Source organism: Chrysemys picta, chromosome 6 (assembly GCF_011386835.1).
Source record: "Chrysemys picta bellii isolate R12L10 chromosome 6, ASM1138683v2, whole genome shotgun sequence".
Classification (NCBI taxonomy): domain Eukaryota; kingdom Metazoa; phylum Chordata; order Testudines; family Emydidae; genus Chrysemys; species Chrysemys picta.
In genome coordinates, this window is record NC_088796.1 from 38,556,867 (window position 1) to 38,582,251 (window position 25,385).

Sequence of the window (25,385 nt, forward strand, 5' to 3'; positions counted from 1 at the left end):
CACATGGATAATACAGGACCTGAATACAAATGTCACATGTCACCATCAGGGCCCACTGTGAGACAATAGTGTTCCCACTCGAACACTACGCCATTACAGATCATTTAAATATGGGGATTACATTTAAACTAAAAGCCCCATTTGCCTTTTACTGCAATTTAAATGTCCTCTTAGCAAAAGCTAAGTGACAAATTAAATGAAAAAAGTGCCCACATTTTTAAAGCTGTAATGCAAAACAACCTTTTATTGCTTCTCATGTGCCACGAATGAATCATTATACTTGTCAACCCTAAACCAAGCCATAATTGGAGCAGCTACTGTTATCAAAGTGGGGCCGCTCTTGTGACAGCTTAATAAAGCTGAAACTGTTAAATTAAATCCCAGATGCTTAATCTGATGAAAGCAGTCAAGTAGAAGAATCCAAGACAAGTATCTACTACTTGGTGGAGTGATGGAGCCCAACAGCTTGTCAACACGTAGATTACAGGATCAGATTTTTTTTCTGATCTCCCATTTTCAGTATCTTTTTCCACCCACTTGCCTGCCTTTGCAGTAAAGAAACTTCACACAATTTGCATGTTTCAAAACAAACATTTCTAATAGATTTTCCCCCCCCCACTTTGATTTTTAAAACAATATTTAGTTCACTTTTTTAAACTAAAAAAGAATAGTTTCTGATGGAACCAAAGGCAAGATGGCTCTCCACATGTGCCCTACCCCAGGGAGGAGGGTCTGCCAAGGAGGTTCTCACTCTTATAAGACAGGAGAATGGCTATTCAGTTAATTTAAGATGCTGAGATTTTACTTACTTGGATTTGCCTTTTCCATACTATAGCTCTAACCTTTGAGGTACTCTTTGAATGCCCTCAGTTCTCATTGACATCAGCAGGAATAGGGGGTGCTCTCAAATTCTTGTTGTATTAGTCTCACACTCACCTACCCAGTTCAACCACTCTCCATTGACTAAGATTGCTAAATATGGAGCACTCTTGTGATGTCACTGTGTCCTACAGCAATATAAAGCCTTCCTGGGAGACACCTCTGAAATCTCTTTGATCGTACCTAGTGGAAGGGCTGCTCCTGCACATGTATCTCTTGTGTGGCAAGAGTTTTGTTGTCTCCTTACCTAATGGATTAGCCCTTAAATGAATTTTTACTTGTGGAAACTGCTATTGTATGCTCAAGACGGGTTGAGATTTTTTAAAACTTTGATATGCTGTAGTTAAGCTAAATTGTATTCATATTAACATTCTGTTAATATTCTTACATCAATTTTCTCAACCATAGAGGTACATAATATATTATTTTTATATTCTGAACGATTAGGAAAACTTGCTAACTTGAAGTTAAAAATCTTGTACAAATTCAGAACACGTGGAGAATTGTTACAATATATTTGTTTTTTAATGATCACTTTCAAATTCTTATTTTTTTGAGTAAATTTATCCTCCCAATCTGAAATTTAATTTAAACACACGATCGTTAGAGGTTGTAATTAGTTAGGATTTAATTACTATTTTACTCTGGGGAAACAATTTTTTCAAGGTGTTAAATAACATTTTCCTGTCTTTGAAACTACTTTCATGTATTCTGAGAGAATTTTTGTATTCTAATCTAGGACATATCAAGTTGGATTTTTTTAACCTAAACTAAATAGAAATCTTGAAGTAGAAGATAGGAAGGCCTTTAGTGGCTCTTCACTTTGCAATTACAGAAAATAAATTGGATGGGGCATGCCACCTATTTCAAACAGATGACCTCTGCTCAGTACTTCAGAATAAGACAAAACAGCTAAGGTTCCTGCCAATATGCCCCAAGAGAAATTCCTTTCTGACCCCAAATTTAGCAACTATTTAAATGCTACCATGAACAAGATTTACCATGGCTAAATAGTCATTCCAGTTTTTGTTTTTCTGCAGCTGCATATTAAAATAGTCACTATTATCATCTTTATATATATATATTTTTTGTTTCTGTTTTGTTAAGGTACATGTACACTGCAGAAAGATTCCCTTTCCCCCATGTATTTCATAGTATTGTTAAAATGGACAGATGTAGGCCATAATTTTCAAACCTGAGTGCCTAAATTTAGTTGCCTAAGTCCTTATTTAGGCACTGAATTAAGTGACTTTATTTTTCCAAAGGTGCAGGGCATCTGAAGCTCCTGTTGACATTTACATCCTTTGAAGTCCATAAGCGTTGTAAGTGCCCAGCACCTTTGGAAAATAAGGATACTTTTAATTAGGTGCCTAAGTATGTATTTAGGCAACTAAATTTAAGCACTTGAAAGTAGACACTGAAATTCATACATTCCTAAGGTGGTCAGGTGCCTTATACTATACTCAGCTCATCATCTTCTCTTGACCTTTTACATTGGTGTTGCTTCCTTTCTCTTATTTATAATGCAGTATTTGATACAGCATAGTATCCTTTTGGCCGCTCTTAACTGCAATTGAACAAAGTGCTAACATGAATTCATAAATCCCTTTTCACTATCAGTATGTTGCAGACGTTGCCCACCATTAAATTGGTTGTTTTGTGATTTTTGGATTAAAAAAGTCTGCACGTTATATGCACTTCCATTAAATTATATCAGCCATTTCACAGAATATTATGCTAACATGTATAAATGTGTCTTAGATTGATTTATGCTGTTTAAGGTACTAAACTAACTATTTCTGACTTTAGTGTCATAAACAAATTTTGGCACTTGAAAGGCATAGCTTTGGATGACTGCTTTTATGAGAAATTGAACAGCGGTGGCTCTACACAGAATCTCAGTTGTGTGTGAAACTTCTCTTCATTGTGACTTTGTCATTGCCTTTTGCTTCTGCTATTTGTTATCTAATTCATATATATATTTATGTTCACACTGACTGCTGTTAAATCAAGGGTTTGTGGCACTAACAAGTGTTTTGAAGCTTCAGCTTAAACTGATTTTCAGACACTCATTTTTAGATTTTCAGAATGTCTCCTGTAACTACAGGATGGTGTTATGACTGTTTGGGTTCCCTAGCTATACTTTTCCTTGCCTTACCATGTTTAGATTTCTGTAAGTTTAATCATACCTTGAGTTTCCTGGGTTTGGAATGCTTTTATTTTAGGGGGCATTGGATATAATTTTAATATGCCTGTGATATTTTTTGCCCTTAATTAGTGATATGTATTAACTTTTAATTCCAGTTTAACATAGGCAGTTCCCAGATAAGAGACTCTCTAATTTAAAATGTTCATATATAAACACTAAATAAAAAACACAAAATGTTGCTGTGTGGGTTGTATCTTAAGTGAGTAAAATATAATATCAATCTTAATTTTTAATTTTTTAAAAACTTTTAGCAACACATTCACCAGTACATTATGGATCCTTCACCTTGCTCTGGAGCAGACCAAAGCAGCCAGAATGAACTGGCAAGTTTCTCTCCACTTCAGTCAACTGTAGAAGTCAGAACATCACTTCTTACTTTTCCTCTTTCTGTTGCTTATGTCTGGTGCAGCACACGGTTCTCAAAAATTCTAAGATTAATGATAATGTTTTGCTTGAGTTCATCATAACTAAACATTTCTTCTTCAGCAGAGGGTGATAAATAATGTGCTAATACAGAGAATTCTGTGAATAACTGCCTTCTTTCAAAATGGCTGCTGTCTCCTATTGCTCCCATTGGCAGTGAAGCCTAGATGGCCTTGAGAAAGATGGAGGACACCCATATTTCCAGAAACCAGTTTCCTCTCACTTTCATTGGGAATAACTGAAAGCAGTGACTATCTTGAAAGAGGGCATCTTAACTGAGGGCATTTATGGCCTCAGTTCTATTAAGACAATAGGAGTTTGGTGCTTTCAGTTTTCTGTAATAGAACAGCATTTGTCAGACCCTGCTGAAGAAGCAGCTTTCAGTTATGAAAAATAATGGCAAAACCTACCATTTGTTACCATGAACAACATTATTGAAATTTAGTCAATGTGCAAGATTTCTGTGAATGGTTTATTTATTTATTTTGCTATTTGGGAAGTTGAGTCTGTGTTCCATTAAGATTATTCAGGACCTAACAAAAAAAGCTAGATGGTGAGTGCTAAATTTCTTCAGAAACCCATTTTAAAATACTTTTAATTCCTAAACAAATTAACTGATTAACTTGTAAATTTTCCTGAAAATTCATAGTGTGCTCAGAGTAAGCACTGTAATTTTGAGGATATCCTGTAATACTCCTTTTTATAACAAAGTGGTTGAATCCCTGCTTCAAGTGAAAAACTAATTTCATCCTTCTCTGAGACCATGACCAATGCTTACATAATTAAGTACAGAACTTGACATGTGACTGAAATTAGTTGCTGACCTATATTTTATAGAACATACTTTTCCCTTTTTTTAAAACATAAGAAAAACATGAGCTAAATAACATGAGCTAACATCTAATCTTCTGATATTACCCCCAGTAAATACCAGAGAAAGTAGATTATACGTGCCTATGGAGTAGGGTGATCAGATAGCAACTGTGAAAAATCAGGACTTTTTTGGGGGGGAGGGAGGAGATAATTGCCTATGTAAGACAAAGCCCCTATCATCGGGACATCTGGTCCTATTATGGAGTGGTTGCAACTTCAGTGAGTTCTAATATTCTGGGATCCAAGCGATTGGGCCCTAGTGATTTTATTCAGGTCCCTTCTTGTTGAAGGGTACTGGAATCCCATCCCATGACAGCTACTGGAATACCATGCCCAGTTCTCACGTACACAATTAAAGAAGAATATAAATAAATTTGAGAGGGCTCAGAGAAGGGCCATGAGAATGATTAAAGGAGTAGAAAACATGCCTTGTAACGATATTGCAGGAGCTCAAAGAGAAGGTGAAGGAGTGACTTGATCATACAGTCTATAATACCTTCACAGAGAAGAGAAATTTGATACCTTAACAGATAAAGGTATAACAAGATCCAATGGCTGGAAGTTGAACCTAGACAAATTCTGACTAGAAATAAGGTATGCATTTTTAAAAGTGAAGGTAATTAACCATTGGAAGAAATGACCAAGGGTTGTGGTGGATTCTCCATCACTGGCAATTTTTAAATTGATTGGATGCTTTTCTGAAAGCTATACTTTAGTTCAAATGGAAATTAATTCAGGGAAGTTCTAAGGTCCTGTGTTTTATGCAGAACAGCCAAGATGAGCACAGTGGTCACTTATGGCTTTATAATCTATAGGTATATCTACATTTATGGCAGAGTGTAGAGTACAGACACGGCACACCCAGCTATCATGGGTATAAATAGCAGTGTAGACTTTGAGGCACTGCTTAGGTGAGTAGAGTGCCCTTCCCACCTGAACCCTAGGGTACATACCCTGCCTGGCTCTCTGTACGTGCCCAAGCAGTGCCCCCCATGTCTACACTGCTATTTTGAGCAGTGTCGTGTCCTGCTGTCTCCTGTCTACCAGAGTCTTTCGCTGCTTCCTGTAGCTGCACACCACAGTGACAAGTGTCGATACAGCCTGCCTTTCACTGCAGTGTATAGCTACAGCTGTAGTGCCTGTACTCTACATGTTGCCATAGATGAGGCCTATGTGAAGGTGTGGTGGTGTGTTTCAGTTATGTAAGCATAATACTGGTTATCCTGCTGTTTTTCCTGTCCTCTATCTCCATGCATCCTAGTGATTTTATTTGAGTGTACTTATCCTTCTTTAATGGAAATATATTTTCAAAAACGGTCCTTTGTTTCAGCAACAACCCCCTTTCAGTTCTTGTGGTCAAACCCTTTGCCCCTCTCATTTCAAGAAAGTTGAAATGCTGTAGAAAAAATTGAGTTGTTTAACGTGCCTGTGAGGTAGTGCAGTAGAGCTGGATGATATATTCATAGTGAACAATTTATCTGACTAATTTCATCCTTTTTCATTTTGAAAATGATCTGCAAGCATGTTGTGGTTCTTAACATTTTATTTGTAATTGTTAAACTGTTCAGAAGAAATATTTAGTCTATGCTTTGTCAGAACAAGAGTCCCATTTTCTGTTCACAACTTAACTGTGACATAAGTAATTATTTGAATTTATTATGGGACTAATTAAAGTATATATTTTTAAAACAGCCATGAGCAGTTTAGTGAAAGTTTTAATACCCATTTGTTTGCTCTAGTATTAACAATGCTGTTACCTTTTATTTCCAAACATTCAAAATAAACTATCATGAATGCTAGGAAAGTAAATCAGTGGGTTTCTTTGAAAACACCTGGTATTTTCTTCCAGCTCTGTAGATAAAATTATTCCTCTTGTTGTATTAATGATGAAAATGAATAATTATTTGTAAGGAATCAGAAATATGGCCCTTAATTGAGATTTGATGGACGTAACTAGTTTATGTCCTGAGGAGATGACAATCTGTAGTCCTGATCTTGAAAACTGCTTTGCTTGAGTGGACCCCAGCACCTGTGCAGAACCCCATTGGCTTAGTCAGTGGGGCTCCACGCAGTCACAGTAGGTTGCAGGCTAAGAGCCTAAACTAGGTATAATTTGGTAAGGGATGATCGAACAAAGGACTAAAAAAAAAAAAGAGGACATGAGATGCATTTTGTTTTCATCTTCTTAATGTATTAAAATTTGAGGACACTGAAATTGAGGCTGGAGTGAAAGTCAGTATTAAACCTACTTTATATATGCACAGAACAGTTCAGTGACTTGTACAAGGGTCAATGAGTGAGTAACAGAGCTGAGTATAGAATTCCGATTCCCATTTTTCTGCACTAGAACACACTTGCTCCCATGACATTGGAAATGTTGGTTTTTTAATGTAACAGTCTTGGGAGAGAAGGAAGTAAGTTAAAGGAACTAGAAATCTGTTCATTTTGCCCCCTTATGGTACACCTATGCTCCCCCTAACACACATACAGATTTTAGTGTGCAGAAGGTATCAATGCTGCAGGTAATCTATTGCATTAATCAGCCAGCTAGTGTGAAATGCATGGGGAGTGATTATACTATCATACACAATACAATCAGCATGAAGCACTTGTCAAGACCAATACATCAAAGTTTAATTCAGTAATAGAATGAATTAGAGCAAAATGAAACATTCTGTTCTCCAAGAAACACAACACCCATTGCAGGTTCTTTCTGAAGGCTCTGTAGAAAAACCAGAGTGCATTAAGGAATTGTTTTTATGAATAAAATTGCTACTCCAATTTGACTGAATACTGCAAGTACTTCTCCTTGGGGTTCTTATGATAGAGTAAGCACTTCAGTACAATACTCTCCATCTTCACTGTTCTATAAAAACAATTGTTTAATTGGATCATTCTCCAGTGGGGCTTCTGAATAATTTTTGTTCTAATGGAGACCTCTTATTGCATGTAGGAAGGAGGTGGTTTTACCAGTGACTGTGGGGGATTTGCCCTTGAGGATGGGGGAGTAGTACACACTAGACTTTTTTCTATTATTTTGCTAACTGCCTGTTTGCTGTTCCAATGCAGCAGGTATTATGTGTTTATATAGAAGTTTGGATTATAAAGTTTATATAATGCTGTATAGTCATTTTAGATTGTGAAACATCTAAACATTTTTCCTATCTTAACAGCCACTTTTGACTCTAAAGCTTTTAACATACAAAAAGGCTAATGAGTTCCGTTTTTTTTAAACATCCACGTGGCATATATATAACACCTAAATGTTCTAAAACAATACTTCCACAATAGAATCACATAGGACCAAATGAGGTATGATGACATGTATTCAACAAATGGTGACGCAATGTGGCTGACATAATCCCACTGTGCAATAGCTACTCTTAACCAAAGAATACTGCTCCAGGCAATTAACAGTGAAAATACTAAATGTCGCTACTCTCTTGTAATCTAACAGAGTTGACTGCTTTTGAAATTTGGTACTTAAATGAAAGTTTGAGTTACGCTAGCATAAAAACTTTGTAAGTCTATAAACAGCAACTTGTGTGCAGATACAATGCATATTTTAATTTTGCAAATGAGAGAATTGATTTAAATAAACATTTTAATACAAAATTCCACCAGGCTAAGGCCTTATACCAAGTTTCAGCCTGTAGCAACCTATTTCAGCAGTGTTATAAACCACTGAAAATGGTTATTGTGAAAATGCTGACACAAGCTTAGCTATATACCATCATTGACAGGGCATCATCATACTTTTAGAGAAAGCAGATTTCTTTTGACTAATATAATCAGTCTTGAATTGTAGGCTGAACCTTCAATTTCTCATCTTGTTTCCCCACAGTAAAATTAGGTGGGGTTTTTCCAGTTGTTGGGGAAGGGGTGAAATGTAATGGGATTTATGGGAACTGTGTAATACTTAATCTCTAAAGAGAGTCTGTATACATTCCTTGTTCCTTTTTTTATGGCTTATGAATGCATGCATACTGTGAGTGTGTAATTATTACAGCACCTACTGTTACAGGAACTGAGCACTTTAATAATGCTATTTTCTACTTGTTTAAATCCTGAGTCAGCATGGACACACTGTCCCTTTCTACAGCCTTGGTTCTGGGGCAGGGTGTCTATTGAGAGAATTTAGCTATGCTAATCTTTGGCTATATGTATGGGGAAACCACATACTATGGAGAACAGTGATAAAATACATTTTTCTGTGGGATGAGATGTACTGGAGACAAATGACAGCGATACATCTCTGAAGATATGCTGTTTGAACCAAAGGTCTGTTGAGGCAAAGCTAGCTTTATTCAGGTCAAGAGGATTATTGTGGAACCAGAATAGACAATTCCTCACTGAGATGTGACAGTTTTAGTATTTGTTCCCTTGTGAAATTAATATCAAATTGCAGTCACAGCATGACTTATCATCCAATTATCTTCAGGGAAAAATGAAATTTGCATATTGGTTTGTGATATTTTGCCTTTGCACTTTGAGGATTTTCATATTGGAAAGAGGTGGGACGCAGTCCAGAATCTGAATCCAAACTTTACTTTTTGTTCAGTAGTGTATGGATTTGGGGTGTCTGTTTGGGCCTGTATGAGAGGGACTCTAGCCTGGATCAAAATGTCTCCAGAGTTTTGGGTGAAAAATATGGCAGCTGTATTGAGTGTTCAGTTGTGACCATTTCTAATACTATATATTCTGACCAGGGTTTCTTTGTCTTTATTGGGGCAATTGTTTATGTTGTGGGTCATGTTGGTAGCTGGATTTCATTATGTCAAGCTGGTGAACTTCTCTTGATATTGGGAATATCCTTTTTGGAGTACAGGAGTGCTCTTTTTAGTACAGACTCTTCGGTGTACATCAATCTTCAAGTTTGAGAAGTACTCGGAAATTCTCTTAATTAAAAGTTAGTTTTTTCCTGAGTCTGGGATGGGATAAGATAAGTTTACTCACAAAAGGTAGTTGTCCTTCATTTTTACTTGATCCTTACTGGCCATAATCACTGCTTATTACAGGTAATTGCCCCATATGGGAGCCATTAGGCAGAAGGTAGCTGAACCCCCTTGTTCAAAACCAGAATACGCCTGTGTTTTGCTTTGATATCTAAAAGGATGCCCCTTAGCGCTTGTCTACTGCAGCAGCAGCAAGAGGTAGACCAGCTGCTGCTGTGAAATAGAAAGAACGGCTTCCTGGCTTCTTCCATTTGGCTGGTGGGTGAATAGTGGGTACGACCAAACATCTCCCTTCTTAGAAGCTTGTTGCAGTAGAGTGTTAAAGGACAGGAAGCAGTGAATTTCAGATACCTAGCATGGACAGCTGCCCCCGAAAAACCGGGAGGTAGAAACTCTGCCCCACCCATGCACATTTCCCCCTCATCCGCCACCCCACACACACTATACATGCACTTTAAAAAAAAAATTGCTGGGGTGAGGAATGGGGTCGCTGGCATTATACTTCCTCCCCCAAAATGACACACTTTGGGTGTGGAACCTCAGGCTCTCCATGCTCAACTCTCTTCCAAATGGGGAATTCCTTCTCCCACTCCTCCAGAAAGGCATCACTTAACCTTGAAAGTAGTGTGAAGGCCCAGTCCTGCAGACTTTACAAACACACACATCTCATTGATATCAGTGAGAGTTAACATTTTAAGTGGCACATGGGGGAGTTCCGTTCTGTACGTGGACTTAATCAAATTACATAATATAACCTCTATTTGGTGTGACACATGGATTTCTGTGTAAAGGTCTTAATATAAGAATTAATCCTTGTGTTTAACTTACACCAAATAGCTTGGCTTTCTGAGAATACAGCTACTGATATAATTAAACTCACAACACAGTTGCCCTCTTGAAATTAAAGTAGATGCTTGAAATTAAATATTTTGAGATTCTGCCCCTCCTCCTCCTATTAAGTGTAGTATATGCATGGTAGGCCTTCACTAACTCTTTTGACATTTCTCTGCTTTTCATTGACTGGTTTTGATTGCTTTATGCATTCCTGCATACCATAAATCAGTTTTGTAGTGGGACATTCTGTAATTCTCAGTGCTGTATATTTTGCCTTGCTGAATAATTTAAAATAGTCATCAAATACAGTTAAAATTTTGTGCTTGACCTTGGTTTATTTAGCTGCTATTCTAGAATCATTGGAAATCCAGTTACAGTGTGTTAAGTTGTATTAGTCTCTTTTTAATACAGAGGGTTGCATTGTCATGCTCTTCAGTGCTCATAAGTACTACTGAAGGAAATAATTAATAAATCAGTTAGCCATTCCTCACTGTTTCCTCTTTTATCTTGGAGATTGCAAGGACCATCTTCATTGTATGTTTTGGTGCTTAATAGTAAAAATAATCAGTGAAATTCTTCAGTTTTACTTGGCTTAGGAGGGTTGCAATATGTTTAAACCACTGCACAGAGTGTCTAAAGGAAATTGTAAGAGTTGATTTTAAAAGGGCCGTAGGGGAAAGAGTTCTTGACTTCCAGATTCAGTATGTTTTTTTTCTTTTATACATTTCTGCAAGTTTCATCTTCTAAAACAGATTCCTTTAGTGTGTTTAACCGTTCCAAATAATCACCTATGCTATTCTAGTGACATCATCTTCTATCCTTTGCTGCACCCTGTCTTATTTTGTGGCATCATGCAGATTTTTTTTTTTTTTTTTTTTTTTTTTTTTGGTACACTTCCCTGCCCCCATTTCCACACCAGCATCTGAGGACTTTGAGGGCTTTATCCTGTAAGGTTTAAGTTTCCCTTGGCTCATCATGAAGTGGTACTTAAGAATACGCTCCCATACCATGGTGTGTAGGATACCAGAATGCTAAGTTACTTCTAGGAATCAATGTTGTATGATGGTCTGTGTTCCAGGTATACCTTTTACTTTCTTAGTTAGCAAGCTATTATTTGGCTACTAGAGTTTAATCACCTTAGGTGACCCAGCTGCATCATTATTCTTTTTTCTGGGCATCTGTCATGCAGTTTTTAGGCCACTTCTGCAAATGTCCTATCGTGTGTAAAGTACATCCTTAATAAACAAACGAAGTGTTGCTAAATAGCATGTCTTCATGCTGCTGTCAAAGTTCACAGTGATAAAGAGACAGCTGATACAGAGAAAAATGTTTCCATTTGAAAATTGTTGCCACAGACCCTGAAGTATTTGAGGATGCTCTGTTACGCAGTGTCAGGGAGTCAGATTCTGAACTGATGGTATGTGTGAAATGTCAGCACAAATCAGCTTTCTCTTTGAGTTGTGTAAAGAGAGAATGTAAAACAGATTTTACAGTTTAACCTAATTACTGAAATAATGGCAGTAAAAATAAGTCTTTGTATTAAAAAGTGCTGCAGTCTTGACTGAATATTAAATCTCTCAAATCCAAATGTGATTTGAAAATGATTTTGAGTGTGAATTACAGTTCTTTGGATAGGTTTTGATAAGTTCTGAGGATGTGGAGGTATATGTGTACAGTTTATGTATACTTGTGTTTAATATATTTAATTTTATTTCAAAATATTTTACTGTAACGTAAAACTGGGAAATAATTATATAGCAAATATAATTGTTTCTTCTACATTTTTCTTTGTTGTGTTGTTTTTAAACTAATGCACTTGCTTCCTCTGTCAGAATTAAAAGGATCGGTGGTTGAGTTTTGTAACTTGGGTATGGATTCTTTCTCTTTTCACTTTAAACTGATATTCCTTTCTGACAAACTATAGAGTGGAGGCTTTAGATTTTGTAGTGCTTCATATGAAGTCCCACTTTATCTTTTTATATGTTCAATTTCAATAGAAAGATTGTATATTCTAATTAAGTTATTTGGGATGGTTGGAAAAAGGCCACATTAACCCCACAATGCTGAGTCAGGAACTCATGGTCTGCTAGTATTAGACCACACTTGGAGGCCAACAGTGTGGCTTTGCAGGGGAAAAAACATTATAATATAAAAATACCATCTGGTAAAACTCCATAGGTTTTTAAAATTAGTCATTGGCTGTTGCTCTTTTAATAGAAAAGATAATTGAGCAATTTTTTTAAATCAGGTGCTCTTTGGATGTGTATAGTCTTAAATCCCCACTGCAAGTTGGAGCAGAAGGCCAGTTGGCTAAAACAGCTGAAAAAATGGAACAGTGTGGATGTTTGTCCCTGGGAAGATGGAAACCATGGAAACGAGCTGCCCAATTTAACCAATGCTTTGCCTCAGGGTGCAAATGCTAACCAAGGTGAGTCTGAACAGATGCACTAATTGTAACATATGCTATAACCTATATATTAATATATCCCTGCAAAATTTTACTTTCTTTCCTGGGACAAATAACTTTCTCTCTTTTGGGAGTGGGAGTTGGTATGGACAAGTAAAGTATCAAGTGAAGGGAGGATGAATACATTTTTGTAACGATAGTTGAGCAAGGGATGTGTGTGTGTTGATGTGTGTTCAAATGCATTTACTGAATGAAATATTTCAAGACCGAGTCATCCTAAATGTTTCCAACCCTTTTGTTTGTTTTATAAAAATGTAGTCTTATCTATGCTCCATGTATCTCTATTTCAGTTAATTTCATGAATTGTACTTAAAGTATATCATATAAACATTTTTGGTTTGTTTTTTTGCTTGCTCTTTAAGCTGGTATCACTGCCGGCGTGCTTTTCTGAGCTTTTCTATATGTGGTTTTCTTCAGTTGTGAAGCTTTCAGTAGCTATTTAAAGAGATGCTACTGCAACTAAATGAAATTAGATGTGTTAAAATGAAGCATCTATTTGTGGGATCAGCCCTGTGGTTAACACTCTGCACTGACACAAGATCCCAGGTTCTATTCATGGGGCTGGGACTGTTGCAGAGGCAGGACACTGTCTTCTTGGAGAGGGGAGGTGTCTTGTTGCTCTGCAGCAGTCTCTATGGTTAATCTAGGAGAGATGTTCAACTTTGAAGAAAGTCCCATCCGGCCCTCCTTGGGCAAAGGATGCTGCTTTGCTAAGGACCAGGGTGGGGGAAATGTCCTCCATTTATACAAGTAAGAGCTCTATTTATATAAGAATATAATCTTGCAATACAGAAACATGGATCTGGGAAGCCTCATGTCTACAATATTTGGAATAAACATTGATTTCAAATTGATATAAAATGAAGGAAAATTTAATGCCTGTGGAAGAAAAAGATAAAAGCTTGGACTGGTGAGGTGTCTCCCGTGGGTCACATGCAGTCTCTTGAAAGATACCTGTGAAGGGAATTGTCAAATTTCATTCACTTCCAGATTAGCTTTTAATCTCCACCTGTGGCCGGGGAAAACTGGGAACATTCAGCACATAACTCACTACAAAGATTTTTCTTGTTGGGTCTCCTAATGTCCAGCCCAACTTGTTATGCTGATTTCAGCTCTGACGGATATCTTGGCAGCAACAGAATTCTGCTGCCACATGGAGTTGTCCAATAGAAATTCAGATCAGTGCTGTGATTTTTAGTATACTATGTTCACTTTATTCCAAGTATTTTATACCTTTTAAAAAATTTATTTAATATGACACAGGTTACAAGTATTTTAAACTGTGTAGAACCATACCATGTCACCTTTAAAAACAAAATAAAAAGCAACAACTTATCAGAGTCCTGCTCCAATACACTGACTCAGTATTCCAACAGAGTTATGTGGCTGAAGTGACAGGTAGAAGCCAATGATACTTGCAGGACTGGATCTTCCAGGATACAAGAAGAATGTGGAAGTGTGCTGAATGCCCTCTTAGTCTGTCTAGTTGGAGTGTTCAATATACATTGATAAAATAGAAGGCGATTTGACAGATCTCTTTACAGAGCACCGTTTAGCATTAGTTTTAATGGATGTTGATGGTTTTTCTTTTTTTATGAAGGAAAAGTGAATAAGTGGAAAAAACATCTGATTTATCTAATATTTAGGATGTGAAAAATGTCAACTGCAGTTTGCTACTTAAGGAGACAGGGTACCACGAGTGTGAGGGGAGGAATTAGACAGCAAGACTGAAAAATATTGTGACTGATTTATTAAAATGTGCATAAATAAAAGTTGATGACAGCTCTCTGTATTTGTGAAAATGACAGATTCATCAAACAGACCGCATCGGACGGTGTTCACTCGAGCTATTGAGGCATGCGATCTCCACTGGCAGGACAGCCACTTACAGCACATTATCAGCAGTGACTTATACACCAACTACTGTTACCATGACGACACTGAAAACTCACTCTTTGACTCTCACGGGTGGCCCCTCTGGCATGGTAAGTGGCTAAACCGGAAAGACGTTTCTATGACTTGCTGCTTTGTTCAGTTTCTATGGCATTATTTTTGGGGGATGGTGGAAAGATGAATGGAAGGCCTGGAAATAGGAACAGATCCTTCCTTCAAATGCTGGTTCAGAAATAACCTTTTAAGTCCCTTCACATAGCTTATAAATAAATAATCTTTCAAGCAGCATAGTAAAATCGGGAGGTGTTACAGACATGGATGTATTTTTTTCCAATTATGTTCTCTGTTTTAGAACATGTTCCTACAGCCTGTGCAAGGGTTGATGCATTACGATCTCATGGATACCCAAGAGAAGCACTGAGGCTAGCAATAGCTATTGTTAACACACTAAGAAGACAGCAGCAGAAACAGCTGGACATGTTCCGGGCTCAGAAGAAAGGTAAATGTAGGGAAGAGAGAAGGTCAAAGGACATTACAAGATGACCAGAAAACTGGTATGGAGCTTTGCATGAGGAAACTCTATTAGGGTACGTCTAAACTTACCTCCGGGTCCGGCGGTAAGCAATCGATCTTCTGGGATCGATCCCGGAAGTGCTCGCCGTCGACACCGGTACTCCTGCTCCGCGAGAGGAGTACGCGGAGTCGACGGGGGAGCCTACCTGCTGCGTGTGGACCCGCAGTAAGTTCGAACTAAGATACTTCGCCTTCAGCTACGTTATTTATGTAGCTGAAGTTGCGTATCTTAGTTCAAAGTGGGGGGTTAGTGTGGACCAGCACTTAGAAGCAACAGAAGTGGAGGTGACTGTTAGTAACTCTTCATTACTAGTTTATTTGACCAGTGAGAAATGTAATGTTTTGGATGTCTAAGTCTTTTATTAGATTGAAAGCTCTTTAGGGCAAGAACTATATCTCCCTGTCTCTTTTTGTAATATACTTAGCATAATTGGGGTCCTGATCCTGATCAGGAGATTCGGGCATTATCACAATACAAATATTGATTTTGTGTAATCTTTTTAAAATGGAGAATTTTGTGTATGGTTGCATGGTTTGGGGTTTTTTGTTTGTTCTTCTTTTCCTGTGGAGAATTTAGTTTGAGCCATGTATTTCTGAGACAGAAAGGATAACAAAATAATTGAAGAAATGCCTAGTGTAGAATCAGACTCTTAAGTTTTAGTGCTTGTGAAGGATGCTGGATTAATATAACTGGAAAGAAGTTCTCTAATCACTGCCATCTGTGGTGTAATTTTGTCAGCACTGTCCTAACAATGTACTTCATCCTTATTTTTGAAGGAATTATCTCGTAATGGTCTAGTCTCCGAAAGGCCTGTTCAGTCCTTGGCCACTCAAATTAATCTAACATTAAGGTTAGAAGTAAAAGGGTGGCTTGGACCTGAACAGGCTTCCTCATGTACAGGGAAGAAGGGATGGCTTTGTTAAGGAACAGAAATGGAAGCTAGGGATCTGAGTTCTATTCCCAGTTCTTCCAAGGAATTCTGCATTAAAGCTTGTTTTTTAGACTCTAGTCTCTATTTTTGTTTGCACATACATCTGTGCATTTTGGATGCAGATACCTGTGTGTGATGATGTGTTTAAACTTTTAAAGCATGTGACGGTGTTTGTACAGAAATAAGTGTGTGAGAGCATAAGCAGAGACCGGGTGGACACCTGGCTTGAAAATGTAACCTTCAATCTCTCTCTGCCTCAGTTTTCCTAACTATAAAACCAGCTTAGCAGCACTTGCTGACCTTTGATGGATTCTGTGAAACTACATTCATTAATGTTTGTACAGTATTTTGAGATCCTTAGATAAAAAGCTCTATATGAGTGCAAAGAACTGTCACTATTACTCAGAATTATCAGTGAGATTTCACTATGTAACACATCTTCACTCAACATCCCATGGCTTTGCCATTTTCCAAACTGAGGGGTGGGTGGGTGTGAGAGAGAGAGAGAGAGACTGCGAGAACCACTGGTGCTGGGTGGAGAACCTGTTGGTGGTCTGCAAGCAGCTGACTAGTCACATACTACTGGTGTTTCTCATTTCCAGCTGCTAAATTGCCCAACTAGACAGCTAAAATACACTAAATTATTTTCTAACATTAGTTTTCCATGTAAGCAATTGCTGCAGTTACCATAGGGATGTTATTGTCCATGAGACCGTTTCTCCAACATGTGGTCCACACTGTGTAAGAACAGCTGAGAACACTGTTTTAGTTTGAGATGTGTGGGTTTTTTTTTTTTTATGTTGCAGTTCTTGCTTTTTTCCCCTTGGGGGCTTTTTTTTTTTTTTTTTTAACTAGAGCACTCAGAAATGTGCTAGACATCTCACATATATGCAAGTAAAGACTTGACTCCTGCCCATAGCGGTTTTTGTTTTAGGCCCAGTCCCACAGACACTATATGTAACTGTGTAGGTTTATTCATGCCTTTGTAGTCCCATTGACGTCAATCGGGTTACTCAAATAGAATCATAGGACTGGAAGGGACCTTGAGAGGTCATCTAGTCCAGGCCCATGCACTGATGACAGGACTCAGTATTATCTAGACCATCCCTGACAGGTGTTTGTCTAACCTGCTCTTTAAAATCTCCAACAATGGAGATTCCACAACCTCCCTAGGCGATTTTTTTCCAGTGCTTAACCACTGACGGTTAGGAAGTTTTTCCTAATGTCCAACCTAAACCTCCTTTGCTGCAATTTAAGCCCATTGCTTCAGAGGTTAAGGAAAACAATTTTTCTCCATCCTCCTTGCAACAACCTTTTATGGACTTGAAAACTGTTATCATGTCCCTCCTCAGACTTCTCTTCTCCAGACAAAACAAACTCAATGTTTTTCAATCTTCCCTCATAGGTCATGTTTTCTAGATCTTTAATAATTTTTGTTGCTCTTCTCGGGACTGTCTCCCAATTTGTCCACCTCTTTCCCGAAATGTGGCATTCGGAACTGGACAATACTCCAGCTGAAGCCTAATCAGCGCAGAGTAGAACAGAATAATTACTTCTCATGTCTTGCTTACAACACTTCTGCTGATACATCCCATATGAGTAGAGTTAAATATCTGGATATGTGATTGGAGGATTGAAGCCTTTGTTTGTTGTGACACTGCAACAGACAAAAATAGGTATAATCAAATACAAGGGTATCATTCAGAAGGCAGAGGTTATTCATGTTGGCATGTGGCAGTCTTGATTGTTACAGTAATCTTTTTTGGTTTAATCTTTTTCACACACACTACTTGGTGGAACAATTGTTTTATTTTCTGAGTATGTTATTGATTACAATAAACATGTCAGTCGAGTCCCAAAAAAAGTCGTCCTAGTAATGTTTTTCAGCTTGAAATTTTTAATTTCTATGCTGTAGCTGTGCTGTTTGAATAGCTCCACATATCAGATAAGTAAGAAGCAATCTTTCCAGTCTTCTAAAGCTTGATGATGTGTATTAAGCATGATCAATCTTAGAAATGACACTTTTCCTGTGAAATGGGACAGGAGGAGTTGCATCTGCAAGGGTATTTGGAATGGAGAAATAGAGCACAATTATTACACTCAGTGGGTTTTTTATGCAGTTAAGGTTTTTTACCAATATGGCCTTTAATCTCACGTATTTACACAGTACATACATGTCCAGGGGAAACATAAGTTTAGAATTGCAATCAAAAGGAAGCTACTGTCATGGGAATGTCTGCTCGTAGAAAAGGAATTTGGGGACCCTATAACCTCTATTACCACAGCTGTACTTCCTTCAATTCACTGTGCTAAACAATAATTTTTTTCATGCTCTGATTGATTGATAGTTGACAGCTATGAAACAAAGTATCCATGGAGGAATTTGTTGCCTTGAATTTAAGAATGACAAGAAACCACACTTTGTCAATTTAAAGGGCAGTTTTTTCTTGTATACAATACCTCATTTAAACCCTTGACTCTGTTTTTTTTAAAAGAAGCTGTCATCCTGAGTTTATTACTTTAATAAATATTTAGATGCAAGATAAGCTCATATTTTATTTATGAAAATGGAACACTTTAAAGTATTTTTATTATTTCTCTCAGCTCTATCAGATTCACTTAGAATATAAAAATGGTGCTGCAATGTTTCTGGATGAGGAAACTGAAATTGCCATTTATCTTACAGAAGTGTTTCCTCTTTACTGTAACTTTTCAGCAAAGATGCTTTCTCTCCCACTCCCCTCACCCAGGGGACTACATGGCTAGCAAATAACAGTTTTCAAAAAGACACTAGGGTTGGAATTTTTGACCCATGGTGAGCCCTCTGGAGCATGTGGAAAGTAGAGCTGTGAGAGAGCTTCATTCCTTTCCCTTTACATGTTTGAGGGACAGCAAATAAGTAGTCAGAAAAGTATTACTCTGTTTATTTCTAAACACAAACTATTGTGAATTCTATGGATGTTGGACAGAGTGCCCAGGATAATGTCTTGTCTTGTTTTTAGTGTTGATTGCTAAAACTCACCTATCATTTTATATTTCTCTAATTTTCCTGATGTAGAACTTCTCCACAAAGGAGTAACCTCAATAACTAATCTTGAAGGCTGGGTGGGGCACCCATTGGATCCAGTTGGCACCCTCTTCAGTAGCCTTATGGAAGCCTGCAGGGTGGATGATGAAAGCTTCCATGGCTTCTCAGACTTCACAGGTAAAACTGTTTCTAGTTCTGTCTTATTTGTTTCTTGAGAAATTTTGAACATTTTACTACTTTTCCTCTTCAAATTAACTTTAAGGAAACATTTGCTTCAGAGCAGAGCATTCCCTATGAAAACATGGGAGGCAGTGCTTGAAGGAAATATTTTTTAATTACCTTTAACTGAAAACAACCTTAAACATTGCTGATGATTATTTCAAACTTGAAGAATGCCTGTCTTTTATGCTGGAAATATCTATTTAATAAAACTTGGTTTGTTGCTTTGGATAAGTAAATACTAGATCCTAGTTCTAAGAAATTACTGGAAAAATCTAAAAATGATGGTATACCTAGTGTAATGCATGCTGTTTTACAGGGTAATCTTATAGAACTAACATATAATGAGTTATAGCAGCAGTAGAAATGGGCAAACTTTTTTTTGGCAAATACTAAATTTGCAGAAAAAAACGAATTTGCTGTGTACATGGATTTGGGTTGAATTTCGCAAATAGTTTTGGCCAAAAAAAAAAAACTCCAAAATATTTTTTCAGAAAGGTTGATTGTGTTTCATTTTGAATCAACATTTCTGAAACAATTTTGGTTTTTCATTTGGGTGAGAAAAATCTAAAAAAAATCAGTTTTGGTTAAAAACTAAACCAATATTTGTGTGTGGATTTTTCAATTGAGCTAGTTTTTCTTCAATAAACTTCTAATCCTGAATCATTTACTTCTGGAAAAACTTTAAATTTAGAAAGGTAAAAATACAGCAAATATGTTTAACAACAAATCACGTGCATGATATGCTTTCTAGTAAAAATGGTCTCCCAAGAGCAGTATCCCTTCTCATTGCTACAGTTGTCTTTCCTATAGCTATTTTGTCAAAATCTATTTTGTGTCTGATTTAGTTTGTAAGCTCTTTGGGGTAGGGACCATATTTTGTAATATGGTGTATCTGTGAAGCTCCATGCAAATTTTTGGTGCTATATAAGAAAACAACAAGCACGCTATAATACGAGAATAAAACGTTAAACAAATTTATACAAACATAATAATGCATTTATTTATAACTTGTTCAATATTGAAATTTTATGTTGCCCTTGCTAAGGAACAAGTTGAGTTTAACGACATTCAGAAATATATTTACCATATCATAAATAATTCTTACATTTAAAAAAATGTATAAATATCTTCATCAATGATTTAGATAATAGCATAGAGAGTACACTTCTAAAGTTTGCGGATGATACCAAGCTGGGAGGGGTTGCAAATGCTTTGGAGATAGGATTAAAATTCAAAATGATCTGGACAAACTGGAGAAATGGTCTGAAGTAAATAGGATGAAATTCAATAAGGACAAATGCAAAGCACTCCACTTACGAAGGAACAATCAGTTGCGCACACATGAAATGGGAAATGACTGCCTAGGAAGGAGTACTGCAGAAAAGGATCTGGGGGTTATAGTGGACCACAAGCTAAATATGAGTCAACAGTATAACACTGTTGTATAAAAAGAGAACATCATTCTGTGATGCATTGGCAGGAGTGTTGTAAGCAAGACACAAGAAGTAATTCTTCCGTTCTACAGCACGCTGATGAGGCCTCAACTGGAGTATTATGTCCAGTTCTGGGCACCACATTTCAGGAAAGATGTGGACAAATTGGAGAGCGTCCAGAGAAGAGAAAAAAAAAATGATTAAAGGTCTAGAAAACATGATCTATGAGGGAAGATTGAAAAAATTGAGTTTGTTTAGTCTGGAAAAGAGAAAACTGAGAGGGGACATAACAGTTTTCAAGTACATAAAAGGTTGTTACAAAGAGGAGGGAGAAGAACTGTTCTTCTTACCCTCTGAGGATAGGACAAGAATCAATGGGCTTAAATTGCAGCAAGGGCGGTTTAGGTTGGACATTAGGAAAAACTTCCTAACTGTCAGGGTGGTTAAGCGCTAAACTAAATTGCCTAGGGAGGTGGTTGAATCTCTATCATTGGAGATTTTTAAGAGCAGGTTGGACAAATACCTGTCAGGAATGGTCTAGATAATACTTAGTCCTGCGATGAGTGCAGGGGATTTAGGGTGACCAGATAGCAAGTGTGAAAAATTGGGACGGGGGTGGGGGGTAATAGGAGCCCATATTAAAAAAAAAAAAAAAAAGCCCCAAATATCAGGACTGTCCCTATAAAATCAGGACATCTGGTCACCCTAAAGGGACTGGACTAGATGACCTTTTGAGGTCCCTTCCAGTGCTGTGATGCTATGACTAGCAAACAGATGGATGTTCAAATAATCATTGACTGTGATCCTGCTAATGGATTTGCAGGAACAGACCCTACATGGATTCCTACTAACTTCAGTGGAAATCTATGAAGATGTAAGGGTCCTCTCCTTACCAGCCCTTTGCAGGATCAGGGCTTGAGTAGTTACTGAATGGGGTGAAAACAAAGAAATTCAAAGTGCACGCTGATATTTCAGCCTTATGAACACAAAGTTGGGACAGTTGCTATTTTTCATAACCGCTATCACTTGAGTATGAAATCTCTCATTCTTACCTGAGTTCCCTGGCTTTTGGAAGTTACTGCAACCTTAAGTATAGATGTGTGGCTTTATTTTAGTATAGATGTGTGGCTTTCAGTTGTGGCTTTATTTTTCAATGACAGTTGCATGCATTTCTGTCCTAAAGAATTGAATGGAAGGTCTCTATTGATTTACAATAGGGCAGTATTCTTTTATCTTAACCTTTTAAAAAGATATTTGAAAACAGATAGTTACCAAAACTGAAGAGTGATATTTAGTGGCACCTTTCAAAGTTAATACAGTAATTCACTTTTTAAAAACACTTATTTAGTTTACCTGTTATTTTAATTGTTTGAATGTGAGATTGCAGGCCAATTATTGATGAAAATTGTTTGATGTATTATTTGTTTTGTGACCCTTTACAGACAACATGGGGCAGTGCAAATCTCTGGAGTACCAGCACCCGCCTTCACACAAATTCTTAGAAGAAGGGGAATCTTACTTAACGCTGGCTGTGGAAGTAGCATTGATAGGTCTGGGGCAGCAGCGAATAATGCCAGATGGCTTGTATGCACAAGAGAAGGTTTGTCGAAATGAGGAGCAGCTCATTTCTAAGCTACAGGAAATTGAATTGGATGATACACTGGTGAAGATCTTTCGAAAGCAAGCAGTCTTCCTATTAGAAGGTATCTTGAAATAGATGTTAAACTTTTGTAATAAAAAAAAGTATTCCTGTGGGAGCTAACTTGTTTACTAATTTTAATATTTTTTTAAGAAGTATAATCACTCCCGTTAAAGATCTTCTTTCCACTCTCTAATCATAAAATCTAATGTACTTCAAAATATTGTATCGTTGGAAAGATAAAGCATCTTGCTGACCTATGGTCCCTTGCTTTTCATTTTTATTGCATTTGTGCTTCAAATTAAATTGTAAGTTATTCATAGCTTTGGTATCCTAATGATGCAGTTCAGGCTCACAATTGATAAATAAAGGTATTGACTATTATCAATTGTTCTCTGGTAGCAAGATTCTAAATATGTCACTTGCAGTCTGACAAAATACTGATAGCCTCGTAAATCAACAAGGGTTTTATTGCTGTCCAAGACTAAATAGCTCAAATGATTCATTTGAGACCATTGGTGCAGAAACTGAATATTGCACATTGTGGATATAGTGATGATAAAAGTGACGTATTCGTAAGTACATATAGTGCCTAATCAAACATAAAAAGTATAGTATTTAGGGCTTGATTTTGAAAAATAACCTGATTTTTTTTTGTGGCTGAAATTTTGTGGAGAAAAATAATTGTATCACTTAAGTATCATATCTACATTATTTGCAACCCAGTTAAGTGCTGAAAGTGTGCAAAATTGCATACACATTTACTTGCATGCTTTGAGACTAAGACTTTTTGGTTTTTAAAAAGACCTAAAATATATTACTTTAAGCTCCTTTTTAGTGAGCAGGTCATGGTTTTTTTACTTGGGATTTTTTAAGAGGAAAGGGCTTCAAAGGAAATCCTCAAAACATAGAGACGTAGGGCTGGAAGGGACCTTAGGAAGTATCAAGTCCAGCTGCCTGTGCTGAGGCAAGACCAAGTAATCCTAAACTATCCTTGACAGATGTTTGTCCAACCTGTTATTAAAAACCTGATGGGTATTCCACAGGTATTTCCTTGGAAGCCAGGTATGGGTATTTCCTTGGAAGCCTATTCCAGCACTTAACCACCCTTAGCCCTGGTCTACACTGGGGGGAGGGATTGATCTAAATTATGCAACTTCAGCTACGTGAATAACGTAGCTGAAGTCGACATACTTAGGTCGACTTACCGTGGTGTCTTCACCGCAGTGAGTTGACTGCTGCCACTCCCCCGTCGACTCTGCTTGCGCCTCTTGCGGTGCTGGAGTACAAGAGTCGACGAGAGAGTGCTCGGGGATTGATTTATCGCGTCTAGAGTAGACACGATAAATCGATCCCCGGTGGGTCAATTGCTACCCGCCAATCCAGCGGGTAGTGAAGACATACCCTTATAATTAGAAAGTTTTTCCTAGTATCTAACCCTAATCTCCCTTGCTGAAGATCAAGCCCATTACTTCTTGTCCTGCCTTCAGTGGACTTGGAGAACAACTGATCAGCACTTTTTATAACAGACCTTAACATATTTGAAGACTGTTAGCAGGTCTCCCCTCAGTCTTCTTTTCTCAAGACTAAATATGCCAAGTTTTTTAACCTTTCCTCATAGGTCAGGCTTTCTAAACCTTTTATCATTTTTGTTGCTCTTCTCTGAGCTCTCTCCAACTTGTCCACATGTTTCCTAAATTGTGGTGCCCAGAACTGGACACAGTACTCCAGCTAAGGTTTCACCAGTGTCGAACACAGCAGGACAATTGCCTCCCGTGTCTTACAGACAACACTCCTGTTAAAATGCCCCAGACTGATCGGCCTTTTTGCAACTGCATCACAGTATTAACTCATTCAATTAATTATGATCCACTATAATCGCCAGATCCTTTTCAGCAGGACTACCACCGACCCACTTATTCCCCATTTTGTAGTTGTGCATTTGATTTTTTTCTTAGTGTAAATTACAACACTTATCTTTTATTGAAATTCATCTTGTTGAATTCTTGTTCTCCAATTTGTCAAAGTCATTTTGAATTCTAATTCTGTCTTCCAAAGTGCTGGCAACCCCTCCCAGCTTGGTGTCATCTGCAGATTTTGTAAGCATAGTCTCTGCTCCATTATCCAAGTAATTAATGAAAATATTGAATAGTACCAGACCCAGGACTGACATCTGCAGAACTTCACTAGACAAATCCTCCCAGTTTGGCAGCAAATCATTGATAAGTATTCTGAATATGGTCTTTGAACCAGTTGTGCACCCCCCCACCCCCCAATAGTAATTTCATCTAGACTGCGTTTCCTTTAGTTTGTGTACGAGAGTGTCCTATGGGACTGTATCAATTTAGATATCATGTGTACTGCTTTCCCCCATCCACTAGACCAATAATTTTGTCAAAGAAGGAAATTACGTTGGTTTGGTATGACTTGTTTTAGACAAATCCATGCTGGCTATTCCTTATTCTAGGTGCTTACATATTACTTGTTGAATAACTGAGGAGTCGTAGGTGTGGTGTGAATATTCTGTGCTTGCATGAGGGCAGGGCCGGCTCTAGGCACCAGCAAAACAAGCTGGTGCTTGGGGCGGCACATTTTTAGGGGCGGCATTCTGGCGCGGGCCATGCCGCCCCTAAAAATGTGCCCCGGCCGCTCTAACTCACCTCCGCTGCTGCCGCTGGCGCACCGCTGCTCGCCCTCCCTCCCAGGCTCTCAAACCCAGGAGGGAGGGGGAGATCCCGAGCGGCCGCGGCATGCGAAACAGTTGATTCACGCGCCGCGGCCGCTCGGGATCTCCCCCTCCCTCCCAGGTTTGAGAGCCTTTGTGACAGAATGGCTTCTCAAGCTTTCCCTGATGTCTGTTACACGCTTCTTTGAATGAAGGGATAGGCTTTCAGATCATTGTTTCTTGTCATGATTTCTGAGAGCAATAAGCAAGTGGTCATAGCAGGAAATCTGTAGAGGTTAAATGAGTAGCAATATGCTTGTCTAGTACACAGTTACAAAGAGTGGGTAAGGAGCTCTTGCA

At 37.9% G+C, this 25,385-nt stretch overlaps 1 protein-coding gene across 4 annotated transcripts in view; it reads left to right on the plus strand.

The window, feature by feature from the left end:
* Window positions 1-25,385, plus strand: part of ZSWIM6 (zinc finger SWIM-type containing 6) — a 162,680-nt gene that overhangs the window by 114,997 nt on the left and 22,298 nt on the right. For all 4 annotated transcript variants that reach the window (XM_005281038.4, XM_008174488.4, XM_005281040.4 and 1 more), the window contains 5 exons: window positions 12,422-12,601; window positions 14,449-14,625; window positions 14,886-15,032; window positions 19,097-19,243; window positions 22,164-22,424. In XM_005281038.4, coding sequence (XP_005281095.1) covers window positions 12,422-12,601; window positions 14,449-14,625; window positions 14,886-15,032; window positions 19,097-19,243; window positions 22,164-22,424 — 912 coding nt within the window. The remainder of the gene's footprint in view (window positions 1-12,421; window positions 12,602-14,448; window positions 14,626-14,885; window positions 15,033-19,096; window positions 19,244-22,163; window positions 22,425-25,385) is intronic.